This window comes from Pinus tabuliformis, chromosome 8 (assembly GCF_031772625.1).
Source record: "Pinus tabuliformis cultivar Carrire ecotype Pingquan chromosome 8, CPIR1, whole genome shotgun sequence".
Lineage (NCBI taxonomy): Eukaryota > Viridiplantae > Streptophyta > Pinopsida > Pinales > Pinaceae > Pinus > Pinus tabuliformis.
The window spans coordinates 1,119,996,312-1,120,022,397 of NC_142294.1; the positions used below are offsets into that span (position 1 = coordinate 1,119,996,312).

Here is a 26,086-nt window from a genome sequence, read left to right on the forward strand (position 1 = left end):
GGCCCGAAGTCAGTTTTATTGATCCCAGATCAATATCAAAAGAGAGTGTTTCAAACCACTCATACTAATCCTAGATTAGTTTCATTGATCCTAGATGAATGGAGGTCATCCTAGCATAGGGAGTACAATAGATACATCGATGTGTCCATCGATAATACTACTATGGTCCCTAACCCCATTTCCCTGCTCATTGATCAGATGAGAGGTACTTCCCATGAGTCCCAGACTGCATGGGTAGGATGCCTCGACAGGAGAACTAATCATCCTGTCCACAGGAGAACGAATCATCCTGCCCCACAGTCGCCACGGGAGAACTAATCATCCCGACCCACAAGAGAACTAATCATCCTGTTTCACAGTTGCCATGGGAGAACTAATCATCTCGGCCCACAGGACAACTAATCATCCCGTTCCACAGTTGCCATGGGATAACTAATCTTCCCGGTCCACAGGAGAACTAATCATCCTATTCCACAGTTGCCACGGGAGAACTAATCATCCCGGCCCACAGGAGAACTAATCCATGGCATAACTAATCATCCCGGCCCATAGGAGAACTAATCATTCCGGCCCACAAGAGAACTAATCATCCTGTTCCATAGTTGCCACGGGAGAACTAATCATCCCGACCCACAGGAGAACTAATCATCCCGAACCACAAGAGAACTAATCATCCTGTTCCATAATTGCCACGGGAGAACTAATCATCCCGACTTACTGGAGAACTAATCATCCTGTTCCACAGTCGCCGCGGGGTGTCACAGGGGAAGGTTGAACCTGTCATCTTGTACATAGCGCACCACCAGGGGAGGGTGAGTCGCCCTGTGGTCGTATGTTGCTCCAGTAAGTACCCCAAGCCCCCCAGAGCTCCCAGAGCTCAATGCATGCAACATGCAGGACCCTTATAAGAAGGTCTCTCAACGACTCTAAGTCGTTCGAGAAAGTCACAGATTTGACCTTTCCCCGGGGCTTTAACAAAATGTCTGCGACTTGTACATCAGTCTCAATGCGATGGAGCCTCCTTGCTCATCGACTTACCATATCCTAAATAAGGCAGTATTTGATGTCTATCTGCTGGAGCAATCATCGAATACGGGATTCCTCAATAGTCGAATCCCCCCTCTGGTTGTCATAGAGAATCATAGTGGTATTCATCATGTGTACAAACAACTCACTTAAGACTCAAGAGCTTCTGCAACCATGCAGCTTCACACGAGATCATACTCGTAGCTATGTATTCGGTCTCGGCGGTGCTTATAGCAACCGACTTCTGCTTCCTGCTCATCCATGATATCGAAGCAGAATCCAAAGAGAACCAACACTGAGAAGTGCTCTAGTGATCCTCCACACTGGCTGCTCAGTCAGCATTCGAATAATCATGCAGTGTCATATTTCCGGTAGTGTATCTCAATCCATGAGAGATTGTGCCCCGAAGATATCTCAGAAGATTCTTGGCACCAATCCAGTGAGGCTCAACCAAATATGAGCTCACCATGCTAACTGCTAAACATATGTCCGGACGAAGTTCACCAAGAACATCAACGCGAATGAGTTTATGAAACTCATAGGCATTTCCCAAATCTGGTCCGACATCACTACCATATAACTTTTGAAAGTTAAGATTCTTGAGTTAGTCATAGGCTTGCAGTTTCTCATTCCACATTCGGAATCCAACTCCCTCTTACTTCTGCAAACAAGAGGGTCTACACTTGTCAGAAATAGGTCGTCCTATAAGGTGCCGGTATGAGAGGTCTATCGTCCACAACCTTTGGGTAATGGTTTGGATCAGTTTCACTCCCAGTGAATCTCAACTTCATCAGCCAACTATCAATCCTCTCATACTACGCCCGGGGTGTTTTGCTTGAAGCCATAGAGGGCTTTCTTCCACCTGTATACATGAGATTCCCAATCATGAATCTCAAACTCCTCGGGTTGTTCCAAACTTGTGGACCTGTTGCATGAGGGGAATGGTCCCCTTGTAATATTTTCCTTCGGTACATCTCAGACATGTACCTTCATGCTCTTCTTAAATTCAGGCATCCCTATCACCATTTGACTCACATTGGGTAGAGCCCCATAGGTAGACCTCTGGTGTTATAGATGCGATATGTCAATTGACATGATCCCCAATGGACCATCCTACAACTTGATACAAATTGCCAACCTTGAACCCATGAGAAAAAGCATCTTTGAAAATTCTATTTTTTAACACGTACCTTTCCATCGATGAATGCCACCCTGAAACCTTTGACTTCCATTTCCGAGATGGACACTAGGTTCTTCTTGCGATTAGGTACATAAAAGAGATTCTTGTAAATGAATAGAGTTACCCTCATTCAATTGAGGGGTAACATTCCCTACACCCTTTCCGGGATAGGTGGCATCGACTCCAAGTATAATCCCACGGTTATTTCTGTCTCTACCAAATTCGAGAGAGCACCCTTCTATCCGATGAGGTGCCTTGAAGCATTATGATCAATAAGCCAGATTCCCAAAGAATCTGAAGGAGAGGGCCAATACAAGATAACACTTCTTTATCTTATCAGAAACAACATTTGATTCTTCATACCTGGGGTTCCTTGCTTTCTCTAAAGAGTTGGTCGTTTCCTTGATGACCTGCATTACCTGTCATTCCTCTGATCATTGAAGATAACCCTGGAATGATTGTTATCATCATCGAGTGATGTGTCCCTACCTTAGACACTCCTTCGCATAATGGCCAAACTTATTACAACCAAGGCATCTGCCTTTCCTTCCAACCTTAAATCCAGACTTCCCATTAAGTGATCTTTAAATAGGCCATTAGAAACTTCTGCTGCGCCATTTTGATAATATTCTTTGCTTCGACTTCACCCTTGGTGAATTTGAAGAGGGATGAGGAATCCATTGATCCTTTTTTTTCCCAACTGTCTTCGGTGATTGCTCTTCCACTCTTGCTTGGGCATTGCCTTCACCTTAGCTCTGATACCATGTTAATTTTAGGTATGTTCTATGCTTAGAGCAATTTATTTCAATTTTCACATTTAGCTCAATATCTTTTCCAGATTAGCAATCACATTAGCGTTAAAGTACACTACAGATAGAATATAAACATAAATAGCAGAAGACGAGCCAAGACAAGAGGACACAAGATGTGGCGCTAGCCAGGGACAAACCCCAATGTGGGGAAACCCTTGATCAATTCTTCTTATATGTTCTTCAATCGTTCAACAGAGAGAGAGAGATAGTACGTTTACAACAGAAGTCAACATTTTGACTTATCTAGATAAGAGCATAGATCATCTCTAAGAAGATGATACATGAGATCAGTTGAAGGCACGCTGCTTCAACTGATTCTCCAAGGTGACTCCTTCACCTATCGTTGTGCTGCATTTCGTCATCATGCTGCACCTCACCGCGCAGCACCATGCTGCACCCATCATCACTATGCTGCATCTCATCATGCTTCATTAATCATGACTGTATCCATCACTATATTGCATTATGTGCCATTACTGCACCATGTTGCCATACTGACCTATGTGTTAGTTGCATCTTGCTTGCTTGTTGTCACTTGTCCCTAGCTTGCTTATTGTCCTTAGCATGCTTGCTATTGCATGCTAGCTGTAACATTGCATGCTTGGTGTATTTGCTGCTAAGTGCTATACAACTGTCCCAGTGTTAGTTAATTGTCCCTTGCATGATGCTCTCCTTCGGAGACAGATGCTCTGGCTGTTTCGGTAGTTCCTGGCAGTTCCGGCTGTTCCTAGCAGTTCCGACAATTCCCCGCAGTTCCTGCAGTTCTGGCAATTTCGGCTGTTCCCGGCATTTCTGGCATTTCTGGCAATTCCGGCAGTTCCTGACAGTTCTGACTTCTGCCCTATGCGTCAGCTTTCCTGCCTGTTCTGGCAGTTCCCGACAGTTCCAGCAGTTTCGACAATTCCGGCTGTTCTTGGCAGTTTCGGCAGTTCCAGCAATTCCGGCTATTCCTAGCAGTTTTGGCTTTTCCCGACAGTTCTGGTAGTTCCGGCTTTTGCCCTTTGCGTCAGCTTTCCCGGCTGTTCCCAGTAGTTCCGATAGTTCCCGACAATTTTAGCAGTTCCCAGCAGTTCCGACAATTCTGGCTATTCTCGGCAGTTCCGACAATTTCGGCCATTCCCGGTAGTTTTGGCAATTCTAGTTTTTCCCGACAGTTGTTGCAGTTCCGGCTTCTGCCCTTTGGATTAGGGCAGCGTTATCCCTTAGGATCCCTCCTCCTACTAAAACCCAAAGACAAGTAAAGAGGAAGAGATCCCAAGTGTGTTAAAATGACTTGAAGGCCACCTCTATTTATACTAAAACGTTGAGCACAAGTGGGGTTTATTTGGTTGCTGACCGACCTAGACGAATTGTCCCATAACACAAATAAATTCATATCTCCATGAATACTTATCGGAATCGGATGATCTTTAGATCAATCTTACACCTCTCGATGAGAGGGATCCAAGAAAAATATCAGCTTCCATTAATAAGATGACCCACATGGAGTTTGGCCCTAGTTGCCAATTTTAACATTATACTACCTATATATATAATCCTCCTCTTCCTCCTCTAATCCCTCCAAAACACATAGGAAGAATAGGAGGTTGAACTTCTTAAAGATGGCAATCAATTTGAACTTGAAAAAAGCATGTAGAGTCAACTTGTCATCCACTAAATTGAATTGGAGAATTGAGTGAAGTAGCGCATGCTTGAGTTGTCATGAGACAAAAATATCCTTGAGCTCAATTGTAGCTAATTTGACTTGGGTAAAAAGCATCTCCAAGTATTTTGAGTAAATTTGACTTGATAAAATTATCATTGGGTAAATTTGTCATGAGACAAAAATATCCTTGAGCTCAATTGTAGCTAATTTGACTTGGGTAAAAAGCATCTCCGAGTATTTTGAGTAAATTTGACTTGATAAAATTATCATTGGGTAAATTTTGCATTTTCGAACGAGGATGAAAATAATTTTTGAGGAAATTTCGGAGAATTCAAATTAGATAAAAATGTTCTTGAGGGAAATCAGGAAATTCGACTTAGGCAAAAATATGTTTTTTAGCTGAGGAGAAGTGGAGTGAGAAACGGGGGGAGAAAACCAATGCGCACTATGAGAGAGAAAATAGGGTGGAGGGACAAATAAATTGCCATTATTGCCCCATCACAACTCCATCAAGTGAATAATTCACCCATGTGCTTTGCCACATCACTGATGATTCAGCTGTAAATCTTGCCACTTGTCTTTTCCCAAGCTTCCATATATCAACCTTTCACACTGCTATAAATATACATGCCATAAATAGTAATCCCCCTAAAATATAGGAAAAGATAGAAAATGTTTATAACATGTGGACCATGCCATATATAGTACACCTAAAATAGGCACTGCTAAAAATAGAAATATGACCGCATGTTCACAATATTATATTCAACAGACTTAGAATCTCATGGGGAACCCAAATATGCTATCACCACTACCATTCAAAGACTACTAAAAATATAAATGTCTTGGGTTCTAATGAAATTATCCTCATTTAAACTCAAAACTTGGTTGGGAACCCAAACGTGTAACTAGATATGACATGCGACCATTGCTAAAAATAGAAAGTGCTTAGATTCTCATGAAACCATACTCATGGTAGGAATATGAATGCGTGATCAAATCCAGCATGCAAGTATTGCTAGAAATGAAAACTGATTGCATGTTTCCAAAAGTAACTCATTGAACTCAGAATCTCACAAGGATTCCAAATGTACCATTATCTTTGACATGCTAGTCTCTAGATGAAAGTTGCTAAAAATAGTAAGTGCCATGCATTTCACCCAGAGAAGCCTCACTGGAGTCTTGAATTCATAAGGACTCCAAATATGTAATTAGTACCACCATCCAAGCCCTAGAACTCTGTTTCCTACAAAGTAGGGGACCTACTAAAAATAGTAACTCTCTCCAATATGTGCAAAACTGTGTTTGAATCATCACTGGATCCATCCTACGACCATTCTTCTTGGGAACCAACCTGTAGCTTGAGCAAAACTTTATCTCTGCACCTCTAGCCTGATGAAATGTGCTGGTCTTTAACCCTTCAAATTTGCTTGCAAGGGACAAATTTAGGGGTTAACACTGGCGACTCAAGGGGATGGGATCCCCTTGTGGGATGCTGAGAACCCAGTGATCTCTGCAAACTGTATCTATGAATGGCATCTTGTAAGTTTGTAACCACTAATCTTGTAGACCAGAATCTGTGCTTGTATACTAAGGAACATGATTTGAAGAATGATCCAAGTCCAATCTGCCTATCTAGTGGGCAAGGGTTTCAATAGGAATGGAGCCTTGGCTGATCGGTTGAAAGGGGGTCTCATCCACACACATGCCCGTCCAAAATCGTAGCCTGCAACTACATAACCTGAATGTTGCTCCTAGTGGATGATGTGTTGAAGTCAATAGATGGGAGGTATGCACTTGGACAGATGCCAATGAGAAAACATTTGTCAAGCATAGAGGAACCCACCAATGAGTCTAACGGGCCCTAAGGTATGATCACAACTTGCTAGCTGTGAAAGATGTACTGGAGTTGAACAACTGGGGAAGATCATCTGATCAAGGCCTAATGATTATTAGCCTTGTCAGATGCGAAGTGATTGCCAATGAGGCTAATGACCACCAAGGTGCTCAACTTCTATATCATGCCCCACATGATGTGTCAGAGTCAATGAGGGGTAATCTATTGCAAGAAAGGCGATAGTAAATTCTCTTCCCGAGTGTGAAATGATCACCAGGAAGCATGGATAATATGGCACCATGTTCATAGTGCTGGATGAGTGGTGACAATTGACTTAGGATAATGACTCAATGTGGAGTGGAGAGACAAGACAATTTCATGACTCGAGGCTCATCCTATTATCTCTCCAATACAACTCAACTGTCAGACACAACACAATGATAAGCAATGAACACCCCTCATCTAGGCTTGACTTAAGTATGAGTCAAAGATTTGACTCTCAACAACAATGGACAGCAAGGTTATTGACATATGCGATTCAAAAGCAAGACAAACTAGCCCTATAAGAGGTTTATTATGCGAGGACACAAGACAACATGCTGATAAAGCATTAAAACCAAAGAAAGACAAACTAGCCCTATAAGAGGTTTATTATGTGATGATACAAGACAACATGCTGATAAAGCATTAAAACCAACTTACGACTAAACAAAACCCAATCCTAACAAGGACAAAGGAAAAATATGCAAACTAAAAGACTGACTTTGCTGTCGAAAAAGCAGAAAATTGGCTACATGAAAATCTGAATTTGTCACTAAAAATCAGCGATAAACATACTACCCAAAACTTAGAAAAACATCCTTTTTCTTTCCCCTAGAAATCAGAGCCCAAAATCTCAAGTATTGGAATTTTCTCAAATTTCCATCATCAACCAACGTACTCGAATGACCAATGTAACCATGCAGCCAAGTGATTGGTTAGACCGGAAATATCAACGTAGTCAACCCTCCAGCGCAACCAATCATGAAGTCTCATGCATTCACGTGTTTGTTGCTTAAGAAACTAATAAAGATTGCCTGCTTAAATTTGGAGCATGAAACCTCAACAGTGATGAAAAGGAAAGTATAAGATCCAAAACTCATTCAAGTTTGCTTGTTGAAACACCTCCATCATCCTGAACTCAACTGGATCATGAGTAACCTTGATATCCAAACAATGGGTAGACAGAGGATCTTCTTGGAAAATAGAATCTTAATGTTCGATTATAAGTAGATTGTAAGGAAGATTATCCTCTGGTTGAGCCCAAAGTTTCTCCCCCTGTAGCAATGGCACATTGATTTGATTAAACTGTTTTTGAACCACTTTTTGGAAGAAATTATCATTGATGTCAAAGGGTGAATGGGCCAACACTTGTTTGATGATTTGTATGCACAAATCAAGTGAATTTGGGAACACGGGCCCTCTAGATTGGTATCCCTTGTCATGCCATCTCGTTTGATAGGTGGCACATCTTGTGGGTCCTCTTGGTTGGAGAGATATTGATTTATGAAGTCTGAAGCCCCATATGGATGGGTGTAGCACCAGTCTTTGCCCAAAAAGTTTATGACCTTAATTCTTCATTACAACTCTAGGACGAGGTCTGAAATTGTAAATAAATTTGCCTTAGTCCATGTGTTCAATCAACCTTGAAAGAATATTTCATGGAAGAAAAAAATATTTTTTAAAGAAGCCTAAGCTTCCTTGTACAGGTTGGCTTGATAAAGGTTCAGGTTGGCTCCTGGAATAGTTGTGTATTTTCAAAAGAAAATTATTATTTTGCTCAGGTCGGCCTAGTATAGGGCCACCTTCAAATGTGTATTTATATCCCATTCATGGCATTAATATGGCATGCAAAATTTCGGAACATTCTCCAATCACAGAGTCGTGGGAGTTGTCTGAGTTCTAGAGCTTATTGAAGATCTGAAGAAGGAAGGTTGAAGTTACAAAAATTGTGATTTGGTTGCCCTATCTTCTGTGAAGAACTCACTAGTTAAATCAGAGCATCCTGAGGTTAAGAACGAGCCTTCTTGAAGCAAGCTTTGATCTAATTTGAGAGTAATTTCTGGCCTGTTTTAACCCTACCTTAGGTCTAATTTTGGCCCTGAAGCAGAGGTGCATCCAAGCTGGTTAATGGTCAATTTCTGAGTTGTTTTGAGGTTGGGTTAAGAGCTAGTATTGAAGCCTCAGATTAGATCAAAGTTTGCTTCAAGAGGGCTTGTTTTTAACCTCAGGATGCTCTGATCTAACCAGTGAGTTCTACTTGAGGCCTAATTTCAGCCCTGAAGCAGAGGTGCATCCGAGCTGGTTAAGGGTCAATTTCTGAGTTGTTTTGAGGTTGGGTTAAGAGCTAGTATTGAAGCCTCCATTCACACTCTTATTGAGGCATTTTCGGCCTCTCTAAGGAAAGTCTCTGAGGTGGATCTTCGACCTGCTTGAGGCCTAATTCGGATTTGCATCTGAGGCTCTGTTTCGGCCTTTCTAAGGCCCCTTCTACCAGAGGTTCGAATCTCTATGACAGCTCTGGAGTTTGAACTTGTGCATGCGAACCTGAGGCAGATTGATCTTTGAGGCTTACCAAAGGCCTAGTTCGGCCTTATGTTAAGGCAAAATTCTAAGGTAAATTCGATCCTACTTAGGGTATATATGAAGCATGATTCTGAGTCATTTTTGAAGACAAGTCTGAAGTTTGTGTTAGTTTGAAGTTGAGGCATAAAATTGAATCTTGGGAGCAGACTTGATTTGTTCTGAAGCAGACCTTTGAGAGCAGACTATGAATTTGTAGCAGACGTTTTCTGGAGCAAACTTTAATATTTGTTTTGAAACACATATTTGGTAGTTGTATACATGTTGTGGAGTTGATTTTAGAAGTTTTGAAGCAGCCCTTTAATGAAGTTGTGGAGCAGAATTTGGAGCAAACCTTGAAGAACTTGTAAGGCAAATCAAGGGCAAACTAAGGGCACTTGTCTTGATGATTTGAGGTATGCATTTCATTTTTTAACTATCCACAGATTGCATATGACAAAGGGACAGAATTGAAGTTGTTTGATTGTTTTTGTAATTGGGCCATTGTCGCTGGTACGGGAGCCCAAGAAGATTTTGTTTTACCTTTTATTCTATAGGGTGGCAGGGTGGTGCTAGGGAAGGAAGTTGTAGCTTCCTTCAGGAGGTTGTCGCTTCCTTCCAGTTGGAGTTGGTAAATATTGGGGTTGTAGCCCTTCTAGTTGTAGCTGGTAAACCAGAAGTTGTAGCTTCCCCTTTAATATAAATCAATTGTTCATATATTTCTTGTGTGCTCTTCATATGATCTGATTGGTTAATGCTTGTGATACTTAAATTGTAAGAAAAAGTGAAATACCGATTCAACCCCTTTTAGTATTTCCAACAACACTGTGGGGTCACGCAATGACGAGGTCTCTTGTTGATCCAATTCTGCATGGTTGATTTATTGCGCTTCCTCTTGAACTTTATCATCATTAATTGAATGAAGCAACAGACCCACTTGAAAAATTGGCTTTTCAACTTCATCTTCATTGAACTCAGCATATGACTCAAGTGGTGCAACTACTGGTTCATGATCATCCAAGCATAAGCTTGCACTATGCAAAAATGATGGATCAGGGTGTTTTGGGGCTGCCAACAGCTGATTCTCTGTCTGTATGGTAATCTTGACTGGTTGGCCACTAGGACCCATGCTTCTTAGATAATTCTTGGTGATCTCATTCACTATGGCTGCTACTCTAACTGTTATATATACGGGGTCCTCATTTTAATTCGATCAGATCATTTCTTATGCATTTTATATATATTTATTGCCCTTATATATTTCTTTACATTACAATTATTTTGGATATTTAATTGGTGAGTTAGATAGGTTGTCACATTTGGTATAAGAACTTCATTTTAATACTTTGGGTATTGTCTACACTTCATTTGGACTTTGTCTAATCTGGGTTTTGGCCAACCCCATTTTTTAGAGTTTGTGTGTTTATTAGGTCTTTGACCAAAATCAGGCTTTTGGCCAATTGAATTACAAAACTTTGTAAAAGAACAACTTTCCACTGCTAATAGTTTCTAAATTAGGGAAAAAAAGCTTAGAAAAAGGAAAAAGAGAGCAATTATCAAGAAGCAATTAATAAAAGAAAGGAAAAGAAAAAAAAGAGTCAGAAAATATCAAGGATTATTTCACTGCCAATTATCAATTCCAAGAAAAATATTTGCCAACAAATTGGGCAAAAAACTTGTAGAGAGCCATCAAGTGATCTAATTGTTGCGCTCAATTCAAGGAGATATTGCCACCATAATCACATCTAAATTACGAGAACACATCATGGGTAATGGACTTTAGATGAGCAATAATTTTAGTCCTACAAACACTACTTTATTTTAACCAACACATTCACATTGAAATTGCTCTAAGTGTAGCGTTGTGGAGAAGTGAACCAATTATGGTTCAATTTATTAGTATTTTCTTGTACAGGAAACTCAAATAACACTGAAGAAGAAATAGATCAAAACCATAAAAAAATATCTAGGTTGCAACTTGTCTGCTTCGAACCAAAGTTGCCATCACTGAAATAGGATATTAAACTAATGAATAAATGCTAAAGAAATTGGAAAGCAAAGTAGTTGCCAATAATTAACAAATTAAGCCGTTGTTTCGTTAGTCTGTTGTGGCAAGTAGCCATGGGTTATTATCAATTGGAAGCCAAACCTTGCACACAAGGCACCATTAGGTTGCCACTATATCTATTAATTCGAGCTTTCCAGGAAAAAAATGTGACAATTGACTTTCATTGTTGCCCTCATGCATGACTCTTCACTAGATGCATAAAGGAAACAACAAATTAAATTTTTAAGCAAAGCATATCAATACAAGGTGTAAAAGTTAAGGTGGATATTACAGTGGACATTCCAAGGTATCGCTAGGTTCAAAAGAATTATTAATATTTTATTGCAAGGTAAGATTTTATTGACAATTACCAAGCTGTAATGACCTAGGATAATTTTTTTGCCCTTAGGGTTTACCTTCTAGCTAAGGTTTCTTTCAATAAAACATAAACATCAGTATACATAAACAACAAGATCCCTTTCTGTAAATGGGTATGAGTTTTAACAACAATATAGTTCTTCAATAAAATCACACTGATCTAGGGCTTACTGCCCAATGTGACAGAAATTGTATCCAACCCACAATTTAACCAATATAGTTTGCAAGGTCACAGTCTTAGTTAAAACAATATGTAACTTATGCTATATCAAATCCAGAGTCTTATACTAGTTTACTGCCTACTAAACATAAACTAGTCTTACTTCCTCAGGGACCGAGTTCCCTGGCTATGGACAACTACATGGACATAATTTTGTTAACCACCAGATCACTCCTGGGTCCTGACTTAAGAACCAAACCTCCTTTCTGTGCAAAACTGCAGAGATAGAGATTCTGCTTAGCCACAGAGATAGAGGTCCTATTTTGGGGCTGCCAACGGTTGATTCTCTTTCTGTATGGTAATCTTGACTGGTTGGTCACTAGGACCCATGCTTCTTAGATAATTCTTGGTGATCTAATTCACTATGGCTGCTACTCTAACTGTTATATATACAGGGCTGTCATTTTAATTCGATCATATCATTTCTTATGCATTTTATATATATTTATTGTCCTTATATATTTCTTTACATTCCAATTATTTTGGATATTTAATTGGTGAGCCAGATAGGTTGTCACATTTGGTATAAGAACTTCATTTTAATATTTTGGGTATTGTCCACACTTCATTTGGATTTTGTCTAATCTGGTTTTTGGCCAATTGAAGTACAAAACTTCGCAATTTTTTTTCCCACTGCTAATAGTTCCTAAATTAGGAAAAAAAGCTTAGAAAAAGGAAAAAGAGAGCAATTATCAAGAAACCATTAATAAAAGAAAGGAAAAGAGAAAAAAAAAATAATTAGAAAAGATCAAGGATTATTTCGCTGCCAATTATCAATTCCAAGAAAAATATTTGCCAACAAATTGGGCAAAAACCTTGTAGAGATCCATCAAGTGATCTAATTGTTGCACCCCCAATTCAAGGAGATATTGCCACCATAGTCACATCTAAATTACGAGAACACATCATGGGTAATGGACATGAGATAAGAAATAATTTTAGTCCTACAAACGCTACTTTATTTTAACCAACACATTCACATTGAAATTGCTGTGAGTGTAGCATTGTGGAGAAGTGAACCAATTATGGTAGTTCAATTTATTAGTATTTGCTAGTACAAGAAACTCAAATAACACTGAAGAAGAAATAGATCACAACCGTAAAAAATATCTAGGTTGCAACATGTCTGCTTCGAATCAAAGTTGCCACCACTGAAATAGGATATTAAAATAATGAATAAACGCTAAAGGAATTGGAAAGCAAAGTAGCTGCCAATAATTAACAAATTAAGCCATTGTTTCATTAGTCCATTGTGGCAAGAAGCCATGGGTTATTATCAATTGGAAGCCAAAACTTGCACATGAGGCACCATTGGGTTGCCACCATATCTATTAAATTGAACTTTCCAGGAAAAAATGTGACAATTGACTTTCATTGTTGCCCTTCACGCATGACTCTTCACTAGATGCATAAAGGAAACAATGAATTAAATTTTTAAGCAAAGTGTATCAATACAAGGTGTAAAAATTAAGGTGGATATTATAGTGGACATTCAAAGGTATCACTAGGTTCAAAAAAATTATTAATATTTTATTGCAAGGTAAGGTTTTATTGACAATTACCAAGATGTAATGACCTAAGGTAATTTTTTTCCCTTAGGGTTTCCCTTCTAGCTAGGGTTTCTTTCAATAAAACATAAACATCAGTATACATAAACAACAAGATCCCTTTCTGTAATGAGAATGATTTTTAACAACAATATAGTTCTTCAATAAAATCACACTGATCTAGGGCTTACTGCCCAGTGTAACAAAAATTATATCCAACCCTTAATTTAACCAATATAGTTTGCAAGGTCACGGTCTTAGTTAAAACAATATGTAACTTATGCTATATCAAATCTAGAGTCTTAATCCAGAGTCTTATACTAGTTTACTGCCTACTAAACATAATCTAGTCTTACTTCCTCAGGGACCGAGTTCCCTGGCTATGGACAACTATATGGACATAATTTTGTTAACCACCAGATCAGTCCTGACTTAAGAACTAGTCTCCGACCAATCCTGGTGTCTCTATGTGTGAATTTGATGCTACAGGGACCTTGTGAGCTTGTTGTGATGATGTTGTGACAAAGATGTGTGTGATATATGATAGTGAACTTCTTGTATAGCAATCATAGTAATATAACTTGATGACAGTGCCCTTGACAGTAACATTGGTACATGACAGTGTTTGAGATGACAATAATAGTCCCTTAATATGACAGTGACTATAATAGTGAGACAGGGTTAGACTTTGATTTATGACAATGACAATACCTTTGATGTTTGATAATGCTTTTGGTATATGATACATCGCAGTAACATTGGTATTGCGATGGCAACAACATTAAAGTATGCAGTGATGGTGACATGTTGATTATCTCTTGTGAGAGAATCTTGAATGATTGCAATCCTTGACATGACAACAAACCTTGATGAGTGGCAGTGACTTTTGACTATATAGTGGACCTTGACTATGACAGTGACCGTTAACTATGACAACAGTCTTGATAGCAACAGTAGTGACATTAAGAGCGTAGTAGTGTTGTGTAGTGGTTAGGTTTGGTACTGAGGTTGAACAAAGATGAATTGGTTGAATTTGATGCAACTGGGTTTTGATGTGCAGTTTGAGTAGAGGCAAATTTGATTTGACATAGTTTGTGTTGCAGTTCACTTGTATTGGAGTTTCTTTGTATTGATTTTTGAGCATAGGTGGATCCATTATGAAAATTGTGAAACATGGTCTGCCGGTTGGTTAGGGTGGTGCTAGGGCAGGTTGTAGCCTGCATAGGGTGTTGGAGCGTCCATCTAGTAGCAGATGGTAAACACAGTGTTGGAGCATTTGTTAGGTTGGAGTCTGAAAACTAGGGCTTTAGAGTGTCTTTTCGGTTGCAACTGGTAAACAGGGCATAGGAGCGTTTTGCACATTGGAGCTTGTAAGTCAGGGGGTTGGAGCCTCCTTCAGTTGGAGCTGAAAACTTGATGTAAATCTTTTTGAAGACAAATATTGAGAAGCGTTCGGTGGGTTTTGTCCTGAAGGGGTTCCCCTCTAAAAATCACTGTGTCTACTGTCTCTATTGTTATGCATAGTTGAATGGTGTTGATGAATGTTTATGTTTATCTGATGCTAATAACAATTAATGCTCCATGAAATTAAAAATAATAATTGATAAGAAATATTGATTCACCCCCCTTTCAGTGTTTCCAACAACTTGGTTTTCTCACAGCCTTCGCTATTACTTTCCCTATATTTGTCTTCTTTATTTCACAACCTTTGTAGTGAAAAGTGACAAATTACTCCTGGTCATACATTTGACTCACACTCAACAAGTGTTGTTGGAGCCCATCCACAAGAAAACATTACGAGTCTTGCCTCTTCCATTGTCCAAGCTAATTGTTCCTTTACCCATGATTTTGCTTGGAGTGTCATTGCTTGTATTGCAATTTCTTTGTATTGATTTTTGAACATAGGTGGATCCAATATGAAAATTGTGAAACATGGTCCACTGGTTGGTCAGGGTGGTGCTAGGGTAGGTTGTAGCCTGCATAGGATGTTGGAGCGTCCGTCTAGTAGCAGCTAGTAAACACGATGTTGGAGCATTTGTTAGGTTGGAGCTTGAAAACTAGGGCGTTGGAGTGTCCTTTCGGTTGCAACTGGTAAACAGGGCATAGTGTCCTGCAGATTGGAGCCTCCTTCAGTTGGAGCTGAAAACTTGATGTAAATATTTTTGAAGACAAATATTAAGAAGCATTCGGTGAGTTTTGTCCCGAAGGGTTTTCCATCTAAAAATCACTGTGTCTACTGTCTCTATTGTTATGCATAGCTGAATGGTGTTGATTAATTTTTATGTTTATCTGATGCTAATAACAATTAATGCTCTATGAAATTAAAATTACTAATTGATAAGAAACATTGATTCACCCCCCCTTTCAGTGTTTCCAACAACTTGGTGTTCTCACAGCCTTTTCTATTACTTTCCCTATGCTTGTCTTCTTTATTTCACAACCTTTGTGGTGAAAAGTGACATATTACCCCTGGTCATACATTTGACTCACACTCAGCAAGTGTTGTTGGAGTCCATTCACAAAAAAAACATTACTAGTCTTTCCTCTTCCATTGTCCAAGCTAATTGTTCCTTTGCCCATGATTTTGCTTGGAGCGTCATTACTAAAGGTAACATTGCTTGTTTTATTTTTTCTTAGTGATAAAAATTTACTCTTTTCACCAGTCATATGTTTGGAGCATCCTTGTCCACATACCTATGGCTGCCTTGGTTTTGGGCATATATGACAATGCCACATTCTTCATTCCTTTTTTCCTTTTTCTTCTTCCATGTCTTTGGTTCTTCTTGTGCTTGCTTGATTTGAGGAGCTTATCTTGTTGAAATTTGGGTAGCTCAGAGGGTATTTCTGAGTGGAGAAAACCCACAAAAAGGACTTTGTTGGATCCAATGTGGCGGGTTTGGAACAAAGGAAATTAAATTTTAAACTCTAATTGGTTGTTGAGTGGTAAAATAGGGGTTTCTTGAAGGACAGAGAAGACCCCCAAGTCACTCACACAAAAGTATGAATAGAAGGCCAATGGAGAGGTCTAATCACAAGTTTGAGGACTTTGAGCTTGTGGAGAAAGGAGGCTAATGACCTAGCCACAGATTTGCCTCAGAGGAGCCGTAGTAGGAAGAAGGAACCTGAGTTTGAAGTTTCTGTTTTGTTCAAGAGGCTGAGCTGAATTAAGGAGCCAGCAAGGAGCTAAAAGTTGAGGTAGCCGAAGTCTGTTTGAGTTCTGTTTAGTGGCTGGACTGTGGTAGAGAAGGGCTGCAGGCCTAGGGAGAGTGGAAGGCCCATTTTAATTTTTGGTGAAGGCCACAGCCTGGTTAGGGCAGGCCGCAGCCAAATAAAACCTAGAAAAGTCCTGGCCGTAGCTCTTGAACCTAGTCTGAGAGTGACACAGAGTGGCTGCAGCCTGGCTAGGGCTGCCCATAGAACAAACAGACCTGGCTGAGGGCATTCCAATAGCTGGCCACAACAAAGAGAGAGGGGCCAAGGAACATACTGAGGTCTGTTTGAGCTGATCAAGGTGAAAGAGGGCAGATCTGGTCCTTAAGGTGGGCCGCTGAAGCAACATTAGTCTGCCTAGAAGGCCAAGGCCTCAGTCATCAAGGGCAGGCCAGCAGAGGGTCCTTTGTGGGGGACTTAGTGCCCTACAACCAGTAGAAAGGTTGCTCTAGGTGTGAATAGGTCCTGCTGAGTTGACTGCAAAGAAAGGAGGGTTGATCAGGACTAAGGAGAAGCCTTTCAGGCAATAAAAGGAGCTGACGACAATGTGAAAAGGAGTCTGTAGGCTGAAGAGATAAGCCCAGACTCAAGGTGCTGTTTGATAAGCCTTCCAGGTGGGCAACAAGGGAGACAGTAGTCAAAAGGAGCTGATCACGTGGAAGAAAAACCTGTAGCAGCAGAAGGAAGTGAGCTACAACAAAGTACATCGAGGACAAAGAGGACAGAAAGGGCTGCTTGGAAAGGACAACCGACAACAAGTTAAGTAGTTTTGTCTTTGTTGTTATGGGCGGTTTAGGACCTAAAGGAATTGGTCTTAGCTTTAAGTCATTGGTCAAATATTTGACTATGTATTATAGCTTTGTATCAGGGTTTGTAAATGGCCATGATCCCTGGTACGGGAGCCCTAGTGTTTTCTTATTGAAGGACTAATGAGAAACGTGATTTGAGCCAATAAATACTGTGTACTGTTGTTGATCTGTTTGCTGTCATATTCTGCTGTGCAAGGTTGTTTATTGTTGGGCACTACTAGCGTGTTTATGTTCTTGGCTAAGTCATAGACCAGATGTAGGGCGCATGGAAATTTCAACAGATCTAAATTTGCTGGTTCTATAATCAACTATTTTATGTTCATAGTTATGATAGTTATACCATTCAATATAATCAAATAAATGAGCAAAATGATTGACATCTCTGGGATCATTCCTATGTGGATTTGCAAATCTGTTATCTCTGTTTCTTGTTGACTGAAAAGATTCAATTTCTTTTATTTCTGATCTGATTCTTTCTATGATAGACTTTACAATTTACAGTCTTATGGCCAAAATTCGTACATGAATAACTATAACTATAGAAGATGTTTTGGTACCTCAGATGAATTTGCCTTCGAGGATCTCATCTTTCGATTTTTTGATGGCTTTGTCTTTGAGGGGAGTAAGGCTTCTGCTGATTTCTCGCTTGATCTTTTTGACTGTTCGAATTGCTGTTATTCCCCTCCTTTGCTATTGCTGGGTTTCATTAATGTTTCTTATTTCCTTCTTGTCATTTTCTCTCTTTGCTGCTATTGAGTTTTATTAATTTCTCTTATTGCTTTGTTGTTATTTTCTTCTTTTTGTTGCTGTTGAATTTGACCATCGTTGCCCTTAATTGCCTTGCTGTCACTCACTTTTCTTTGCTGTTGCTGATTGTCATCATTTCCTTGGATTCCATTAGAGTTGCGGGGGAGCGCTCCCCCCCCTTTGAACCCGCTCCCAATCCCCGCTCCGGGCAGGAGCGGCTCAGGAGCGAGTCGGGAGCGCGCTCTCGATAAAAATTTACGCTCCCTGCCAAGTTCGGGAGCGAGTTCGGGAGCATCGCTCCCAGAGCGAAAATTACAGCTCGGGAGTGATCGCTCCCGAGCGTTTAATTTTCGCTCCGGGAGCGACAAGGGCAACGCCGGGAGCGATTTGCACGAAAAAATTCTGTAGACACGAAAAAATTTCATTTAAAAAAAAATAGTTTTAAAACGACTTGGGGGCAAAAAAAAAATTCATTGTCACTTGAATGAGTTGAGGAGAAGCCGGAGAGCAAAGGAGCGAGGAGCAAGCGCTGAGGAGCAAGGAGCAAGCGCAGAGGAGAGGTTAGTTACGTTAGTAACTTAGTAATTTAGTATTTTAAACATTAGTTAGGTAGTAATTTAGTAATTTGGTTTAGTTTAGTTAGTTTAATTTAGTTTAGTTTAATTTATTTAGTAAAAAAATCATGAATCTAAATAAAATTAATAAATAAAATTAATTAATCTAAATAAATTAAATTAATTTTCTCATTCATATTCCCATTCCCATTAAATTTTGCAGATTCAAAAGCCTACAAATATCAAACATAATGGACCTGACTATATTTCTTGGCATTTTCCTCTTCTTGGTTCCTTTTCTGGTTGTTATGGTGCTGGAGAGTAGGAAATGGAGGGGCCAAAATGAAGAGGGGGATGAAGAAGCTGGAGAAAGTGGATTTGATGAAAACCCTGATGAGGAGGAGCTGGAGGAGGGTGAACATGACTCTCAAAAAACTAAACAAGACCAAACCCCATTGTGGAAATATGTTAACAGGCCTGAAGCAAGGAAAGTGGGTGGAACCACTAAATTTCATTGCCCCCATTACAACAATAATTACACAGGTTCATTCACCCGTGCCAGAAAACACCTCTGCGGGAAAAGGCCATGGGATGGAGATAAACAAATAGGAATCAAAACTTGTGCAGTTGTGTCAGCAACAGATAGAGTAAAATACATAAGGGAAGAGGAGGAAGCCCAATACAAATCTAAAAAATCAAGGGGTTTCTTTGAACCAAGCTCACAATCACAAGCACAAAGAACTCCTTTAGCATCCTCCTAAGACAGTGGATATGGAGGCACAAGGTCACCAGCTTTAAGGCGTAGAACCATATCAGATTTCCTTGATGAGGGGTGTAGGAATGATGTGGATTCAAAGGTTTACAGGTTTTTCTATGCATGTGGGATACCATTCAATGTTCTTCGCTCACCTTATTGGCACGGAATGGTTTCTACCATAAATGATGCCCCTAAAGGATACAAGAGCCCTGGGTATGACAAGGCAAGAACCGTTGGACTTGATCATGAAAAAGCAAAAATATCACATTCTTTGAATAGAATGACAAGTTCTTGGACTGACCATGGGGTGTCCATTGTATCTGATGGATGGACAAATGTAAAAGGCAAGCCATTGATAAGTGTTCTTGCTGTGTCTGTTAGTGGTGCCATCTTTCTAACTGCATGTGATTACTCAGACAAGTTGAAGACTGCCATCAACATTGCAGAAGCATTACTTGAAACAATTGATCGTATTGGGCATACAATGTCATCCAAGTCATCACTGATAATGCTCCTAATTGTAAGGCATCGGGAGCAATTATTGAGGATAAAGACCCCAATAGATTTTGGTTTGGATGTTTGGTTCACACATTGAACCTTCTGATGCATGATGTTGTCAAGAACAAAAATGCACAATACAAATGGATTGGTGATTTGTACAAGAAAGGCAAACAAATGATAAAATTTATTACAAATCATAGCAATACCCATGGCCTTTTTCGCAGTCACTCAAGATTGGAGTTGTTGAAGACTGCGAAGAGCAGATTTGGTAGCTATTACCTCACCTTCAGGCGCCTTTTGAAGGTAAGAGAGTCATTGGCTAGCATGGTATCAAGTCCACATTGGCAGGTATTAAAGGAAAGGCTACAAATGCAGTTGACAGGCGAGGTTTTGAACTGGTGGAGGAGGCCGCTCTTGATGGTCAGTTTTGATCAAGTGTGAGGTAAGTATTGGATTTCACCAAGCCCATTTATCACATGATTCGGTTTGTAGATACAGATAAACTAGTGAGTGGCGAGGTGTATGAGCAGATGGATACCATGTTGGGGCAAATAAAAGATATTGTTCATAACAGAGATCCCGACTTGTACAAATTGATTCACGATTGTGTGTGCGTACGGTGGAATAAACTTAATCTTCCACTACATTGCTTGGCGTATATCCTTACGCCAAAATACTACTCGACATCGTGGTTGGGTCAACCTGCACCAGGGGGTGAGATTAGGACCAAACCCCATTTAGATGCAGAGGTAACTAGAGGATATTTGCAAGCATTAGAAAAGTTGATACCTGACAGGGAGGAATGTGCAGCTGTGCGCCTTGAAATAGGCAAATACTTCAGTGGCACTGGTTTGTTTGGTAACTTCCATGCAATGGAAGACAAAGACAGATTTGATTCTCTCACATGGTGGGAAACATTTGGCGGCCAGGGACTTTTGCCAAAATTGGCAAAAAAAGTTCTATCACAGGTTGTAAATACTTCTTCTGCAGAGAGGTGTTGGAGCACCTACAGCTTCATACACAATGTGAAAAGAAACAGACTCAATGAAAACCGGGCAGAAAGCTTGGTTTATGTGCACTACAACTTGAGGTTGTTGAGTCATCACTGTGATTAGGCTTATGAGGATCCCACATATAAAATTTGGGACAACCACCCAGAGGAAGACAATTTGGAGGATGGCACTATACATCTTGAAGAACTGGAAGAGGAACTTATAAGGGATGAAGATGAAGCAGCTGCAGCAGCCATGCCACCTCCACCATCCAGTAGCAGTGCTCGAGTTCCGAGTCTTGTTCCTTTGCTGTCGCCACCTCCATCTACACCCTCACGTGGAGGGCATGTGCCTTCTAGTTCTGGTCATCGGTCTGTGCGGGAGACTCCTAGAAGACCACCACAACCTGCTTATACTCCTAGAGACTCTCGTGGCAAGGGCCACATGTAGATTTACAATTTACTTGTTTTTTCTAGTTTCTATTAGTTTTCATAACTGTTGAGTCTTGAGTCCTTGATTCTTGACTCTTTCATATCATAATGATATTTTTTGTAAACAATATATGACTGTAGTCTGTGATAATGAAAATTTGAAGTTTGAAGTTGGCAATTATAACTCATTGGTAATGATTGTGAATTATGAATATGATGCTTCGTGAAAGACTAAAGTTGTTTCATTTCATTTCATTATTCATGTTTCATTTTATAACATTTCATTTCATGTTAACAGTTAGAAGTTAGAACTTAGACATATCTAAGATATTATTTCTTGTAATGGTTAAACTTAGCTTACAAGTACAACTTTGGTGATCAATGATGATAAATGTTATATATTGAATTTTCAATTTTGAAAGCTTGAAGTTGAAACTTTAAGATTGAATTTGATGAATCATGATTCACGAGACTCAATATGTTGCAGTTGTAATATGTATGTTACTAACTTGTGGACATGGTTGATGAAGATTATAACTTCTAGATGATTGATGTGATATGGTTCAATGATCATTCTATGTTTTTTTATATTTAATTCATCATTCTACATGTTTTTGTTGACATATATGTATCAAAAATTAAAAAATATAAAAAATATATATATTTTTATAAAATCACTCCGGGATTCGCTCCCAAAACGCGAGCTTCTGAAAATGTCGCTCCTGCTCCCGTTTTCGCTCCCGCTCCCCGCTTTCGCTCCCGCTCCCAAGTAACATTGGATTCCATTGTTATGATGTCTTTTGAGTGCTTCAGTGAAGCTCTTTGGTTCTTTGTCTTCAAGTTTCTTGGTGCTTTTCTCTCCTTCATAACCCAAACCAGTCTTGATGAGGGGAGATCTTTGAACACTAATAATTTCATCTAATTTTTCAGATCCTTTAATATACTTTAAGTTATGCTTTTGCTGATACTTGGTTTTGTTTAACCCCTTTCTAAGGGAGATTATTTCTTCCTCTAGTTTTTCACATTCCTTTTCCTTCTCTTTCAGTTGTTGTAATAGAATGTCTTCAATCTTATTTGCTTACTCCAACTCTACTTTCAGATGAAGAAGTAATGAATCTTCAGATTTGTGCTCTTCTTTTCCATACTTAATCGATAACTCTTTTTGCTTCTTATTCTTTTCCCCAAGTTTGTTGATTTCTTCCAAGGCACTGACTAATTCACCTTCTAAATCTACTACTGCCTCTTCTTCACCTATATCATATTCATCTCGGTCTTCAACTCGGGCTTCTATAACCATGACCATGAAATCATTCATCCCTTCTTCATCAGAAGGTTGTTCATCTTCATCCTCTGAGGAGCTGCTGTCTTCTTGGGTATAGAATCTCTTCTTCTTGAGGTTCTTCTCCTTCTTAACTCTCATATACTTATTCTTTTCTTTATTATCATGTTCATTATCTTCCTTTTTGTATGGGAATTTAGATGCATAGTGACCTATTTTTCCACAATTAAAGCATTTGAAAGGCAACTTACCTTTGTATTTGCTAGATCCTCTCTTCAGTCTTCTAACAAACTTGGCTTCTTCATCATCCGATCCATACCTTGAGCATTCTTGATCATCTTTGGTCTTCTTATCTGCTTTAAAGGCTGCTTCCTTTGATGCAGATGTACCTTTCGTAGTTCTCACTTCATAGGCAGTTAATGTTCCATCTAGTTGGTCCATTGTTAATGTGCTAAGGTCTTGCATCTCCTCAATAGTTGATACTCTGGCATTGAATCTAGCAGGAAGAGATCTCAACACTTTTTGAACCACTGTGGAATCATTCACAGTTTCATCAAGAACTATCACGGTTTCATCCACACGGAGTAAAAGTTTTGGTATATCCTCATCCTCATTCATTTTTAATGATTCAAATTTCATTCTATAGACTTGGAGTTTGGCTTTCTTTACCATACTATCACCTTCATAGTTGTTCTTCACCTTGTCCTATATCTGCAATGCATAATGTTAACAAATTCAAATTTAGACAATCCACTTAGGATTGCATTCATTGCTTTAACATTATAAGAAAACTCAAGCTTGTCATCTTTGTCAACCAATACATCTGGCTTTTCATAGCCATTCAACACTGCATCCGAGACATTTGCACCAAGGGACATTAGGTATCTCCATATTCTCACTTTCCAAGAGGTATAGTTCGTTTCATTGAAAATAGGAGTTTTGTTAGTAAGACTACCATCCTGGCTGGTCATATTTCAAATTGTATCTAGCTTCCAGTGGCTAGACTGTCGCTGAAAGAACCTGCTTTGATACCAATTGTTGGAAACCAGAATAATACTGAGCCGAGGGGGGGGGGGGGTGAATCAATATTATATAAATTTTAACTACTATTTAGCCGGTGAAACACATTCAATAATGCAACAATGTATCAATTACATAAAGAATTGGACACATGATGTTTATGTGGAAACCCATACAGGATAAACCACAAATCTTCTTTTAATTATAATGTAAATGCAAGCACCAACTTTGATTTACATCAAATTATGTAGGCACCAACCTACAGGAGGCACCAACCCCCTTTTCTTTGCAAGCACCCACTTGCTGGAAGCACCAACTCCCACTGTTTGCAGACACCGACCTGCTGGAGGCTCCAATCCTATGATAAGTAAGCACCTATTTGCTTTGATTCTTTGATTCAAATGGATTTACTTCAGATCACAGCAACTCCCTTTTAATTCTGTGCATGGACACAACTCCTTTTCAACAAATAAATCTTCAACACTCAAGACAAACAATTTTCATGTACACAACAACTTCATATCTTAGCAAATTTGCACGTTCAACGTTTTCTTAGCTCTTCGAACACTGTCCCATATATGCTTTAGATTTCTAACTTTAGCAATTTCAACCTTTGCCAAGTACTCTCGTGCACACACTCTCTCTCTTTTTGGCCGACCAAGAACTCAACTTATATAAATTTCTATAGCATGCTCTCTCTCACGAATTGCCATAATATTGCTCATCTATACAACAATCTTTTTGCCTTCACAATCATGAGAATATGAGATGCTTCAAATTCATGTCATTTGATTTTTATTTTATACCCACAGACCTCAAAATTTTGGCCCCAATTGAGACTTCGTTTATTTCAATTATTTAACTGTTTAAGCTCAAAAGGGGCTAAGTCTTGGACATATGCAATCCGACCTTTTCCTGTTATAACACTTTTCTTTGCGAAATTTGGCATTCAGGCTTTTCCAACCTACGCTCTTGGTTGTGTGCTTCTGGATATGGTCTAGGCTTGGATGTCCTCGCATTTGGATAAATCCGGGGATCTGGTGCCCACTTCCTTTCACAACGGAACTACACCACTGGATGCCTTGTAGCCCGAATGACACCTTGACCTTGAGGTTTGCACCAAGTCCTAGATCTAGGGATTGGGAATTTGGCTCATTTAAAACAACAAACTATGGATACACTGCTCAACCCCCAAATGCCCAGATGGCTTGAGTACAAAACATTGAGCCATAGAAGAACATTGATGCTAGGTGCACCTTTGCCTTGAAATCTGTGCTAGGTTCTGGATTCGAGGATCTGGCATCTGGGACTTTCTTAAGCGATCAACCACTTTTACAGCCTGATTCCTGGATGCTCAGATGTCTATGATTTTGGAACCTTCTATGCAATGCATGGAACTTTGATGTGTGTCTTCTGCACTTAGTCAAATCCAGATTTAGGCACTTGGTAATGGTGCATGCTGCGTGCATTTTTGGACCAGTAGATGCCTGGATGATCTTTTGCCTACAGACTGAAAAATATTGAAAAACGCTGAAATTCCTTAATAATGTGAAGCCTTACAAAACATCTTCCCAGCGTGAATCGTGAGGCTGCCACATAAACTGCGATGTCACTTTCATGTCATCTGCCACGTCGTCTCTCTACCCTTGTCACTACCACCAGTCACGCGAAAAATGTCCACATGGCCCAAAAAGGCCAAAAGTGGATGCGATATGTAAGCCCTCAAGGTGGCATGCCATCAAAGCCACCTGTTTGCCATGTCAACCTCTTTGTCATTGCCACCTGTCTCCACGTGTGCTTCCTTTCATATTGGGGTCCATGTTAGGTTTGGCACTGGAAAATCCAGATCTGGCTGTTTTCTTAAGTTTTTTTTTCTTGCACTTTCGGAGGCCTACATGTGTTGGGGCATAATCCCAAATGGGTCTGGATGCCTGGATGAATCCGGATAGAAGGACGTCTGCCCAGTTCACAGCGCTGCTCGACCCCTGGATGGTCAGATATCCATTGTCTCATGGAACCATGACCCATCAGAATCTGGACCAGGCCTGTCTGGATTCCATTACTTAAAACTCAAGTTTCTCTTCATTCCTGGGGAGCTAGACTAACTGCCATATACCATTGGAAAGCTCTCTGAGAGGGTGTTCAAACCAAACACTTTTCATGCTCTTTTGAACAAGGTATCTGGAGGCAAAATGTCTACAAAGATAGACTATCCAGGCTCCAGATCCCACTGAACTTGACATCAATGACAACAAACTGCCAACATACTCAACAATAATAATTAAGGACAATATTCTGTCCTCATCATATCTATGTGCTATGGATGTTATGCTTTTTGTATTTGCATTATATTCTGTTATTGTTTATATTACTCTTAATCTGTTTTTCTTCTGTGATTCGTTTTGTACATTGACCTGGCGACAAAATGGTCCTTTGTTGACTATTTCAGTGCTGTTGACTGATCCACTATGTACTTTGACATGGGAACTGGTC

The 26,086-nt window shown here is 39.7% G+C and overlaps 1 protein-coding gene across 2 annotated transcripts in view; it reads left to right on the forward strand.

Annotated features, from left to right (window-relative positions):
* The window catches only part of LOC149239263 (SNARE-interacting protein KEULE-like), a 514,512-nt gene that overhangs the window by 90,360 nt on the left and 398,066 nt on the right, over positions 1–26,086 (forward strand). The window contains exon 3 of one of the 2 annotated variants that reach the window (XM_089373374.1): positions 23,077–23,169. The exons of the other annotated variant lie outside the window; for it this stretch is intronic. Coding sequence (XP_089229500.1) covers positions 23,077–23,169 — 93 coding nt within the window. The remainder of the gene's footprint in view (positions 1–23,076; positions 23,170–26,086) is intronic. 2 annotated transcript variants of the gene reach the window in all.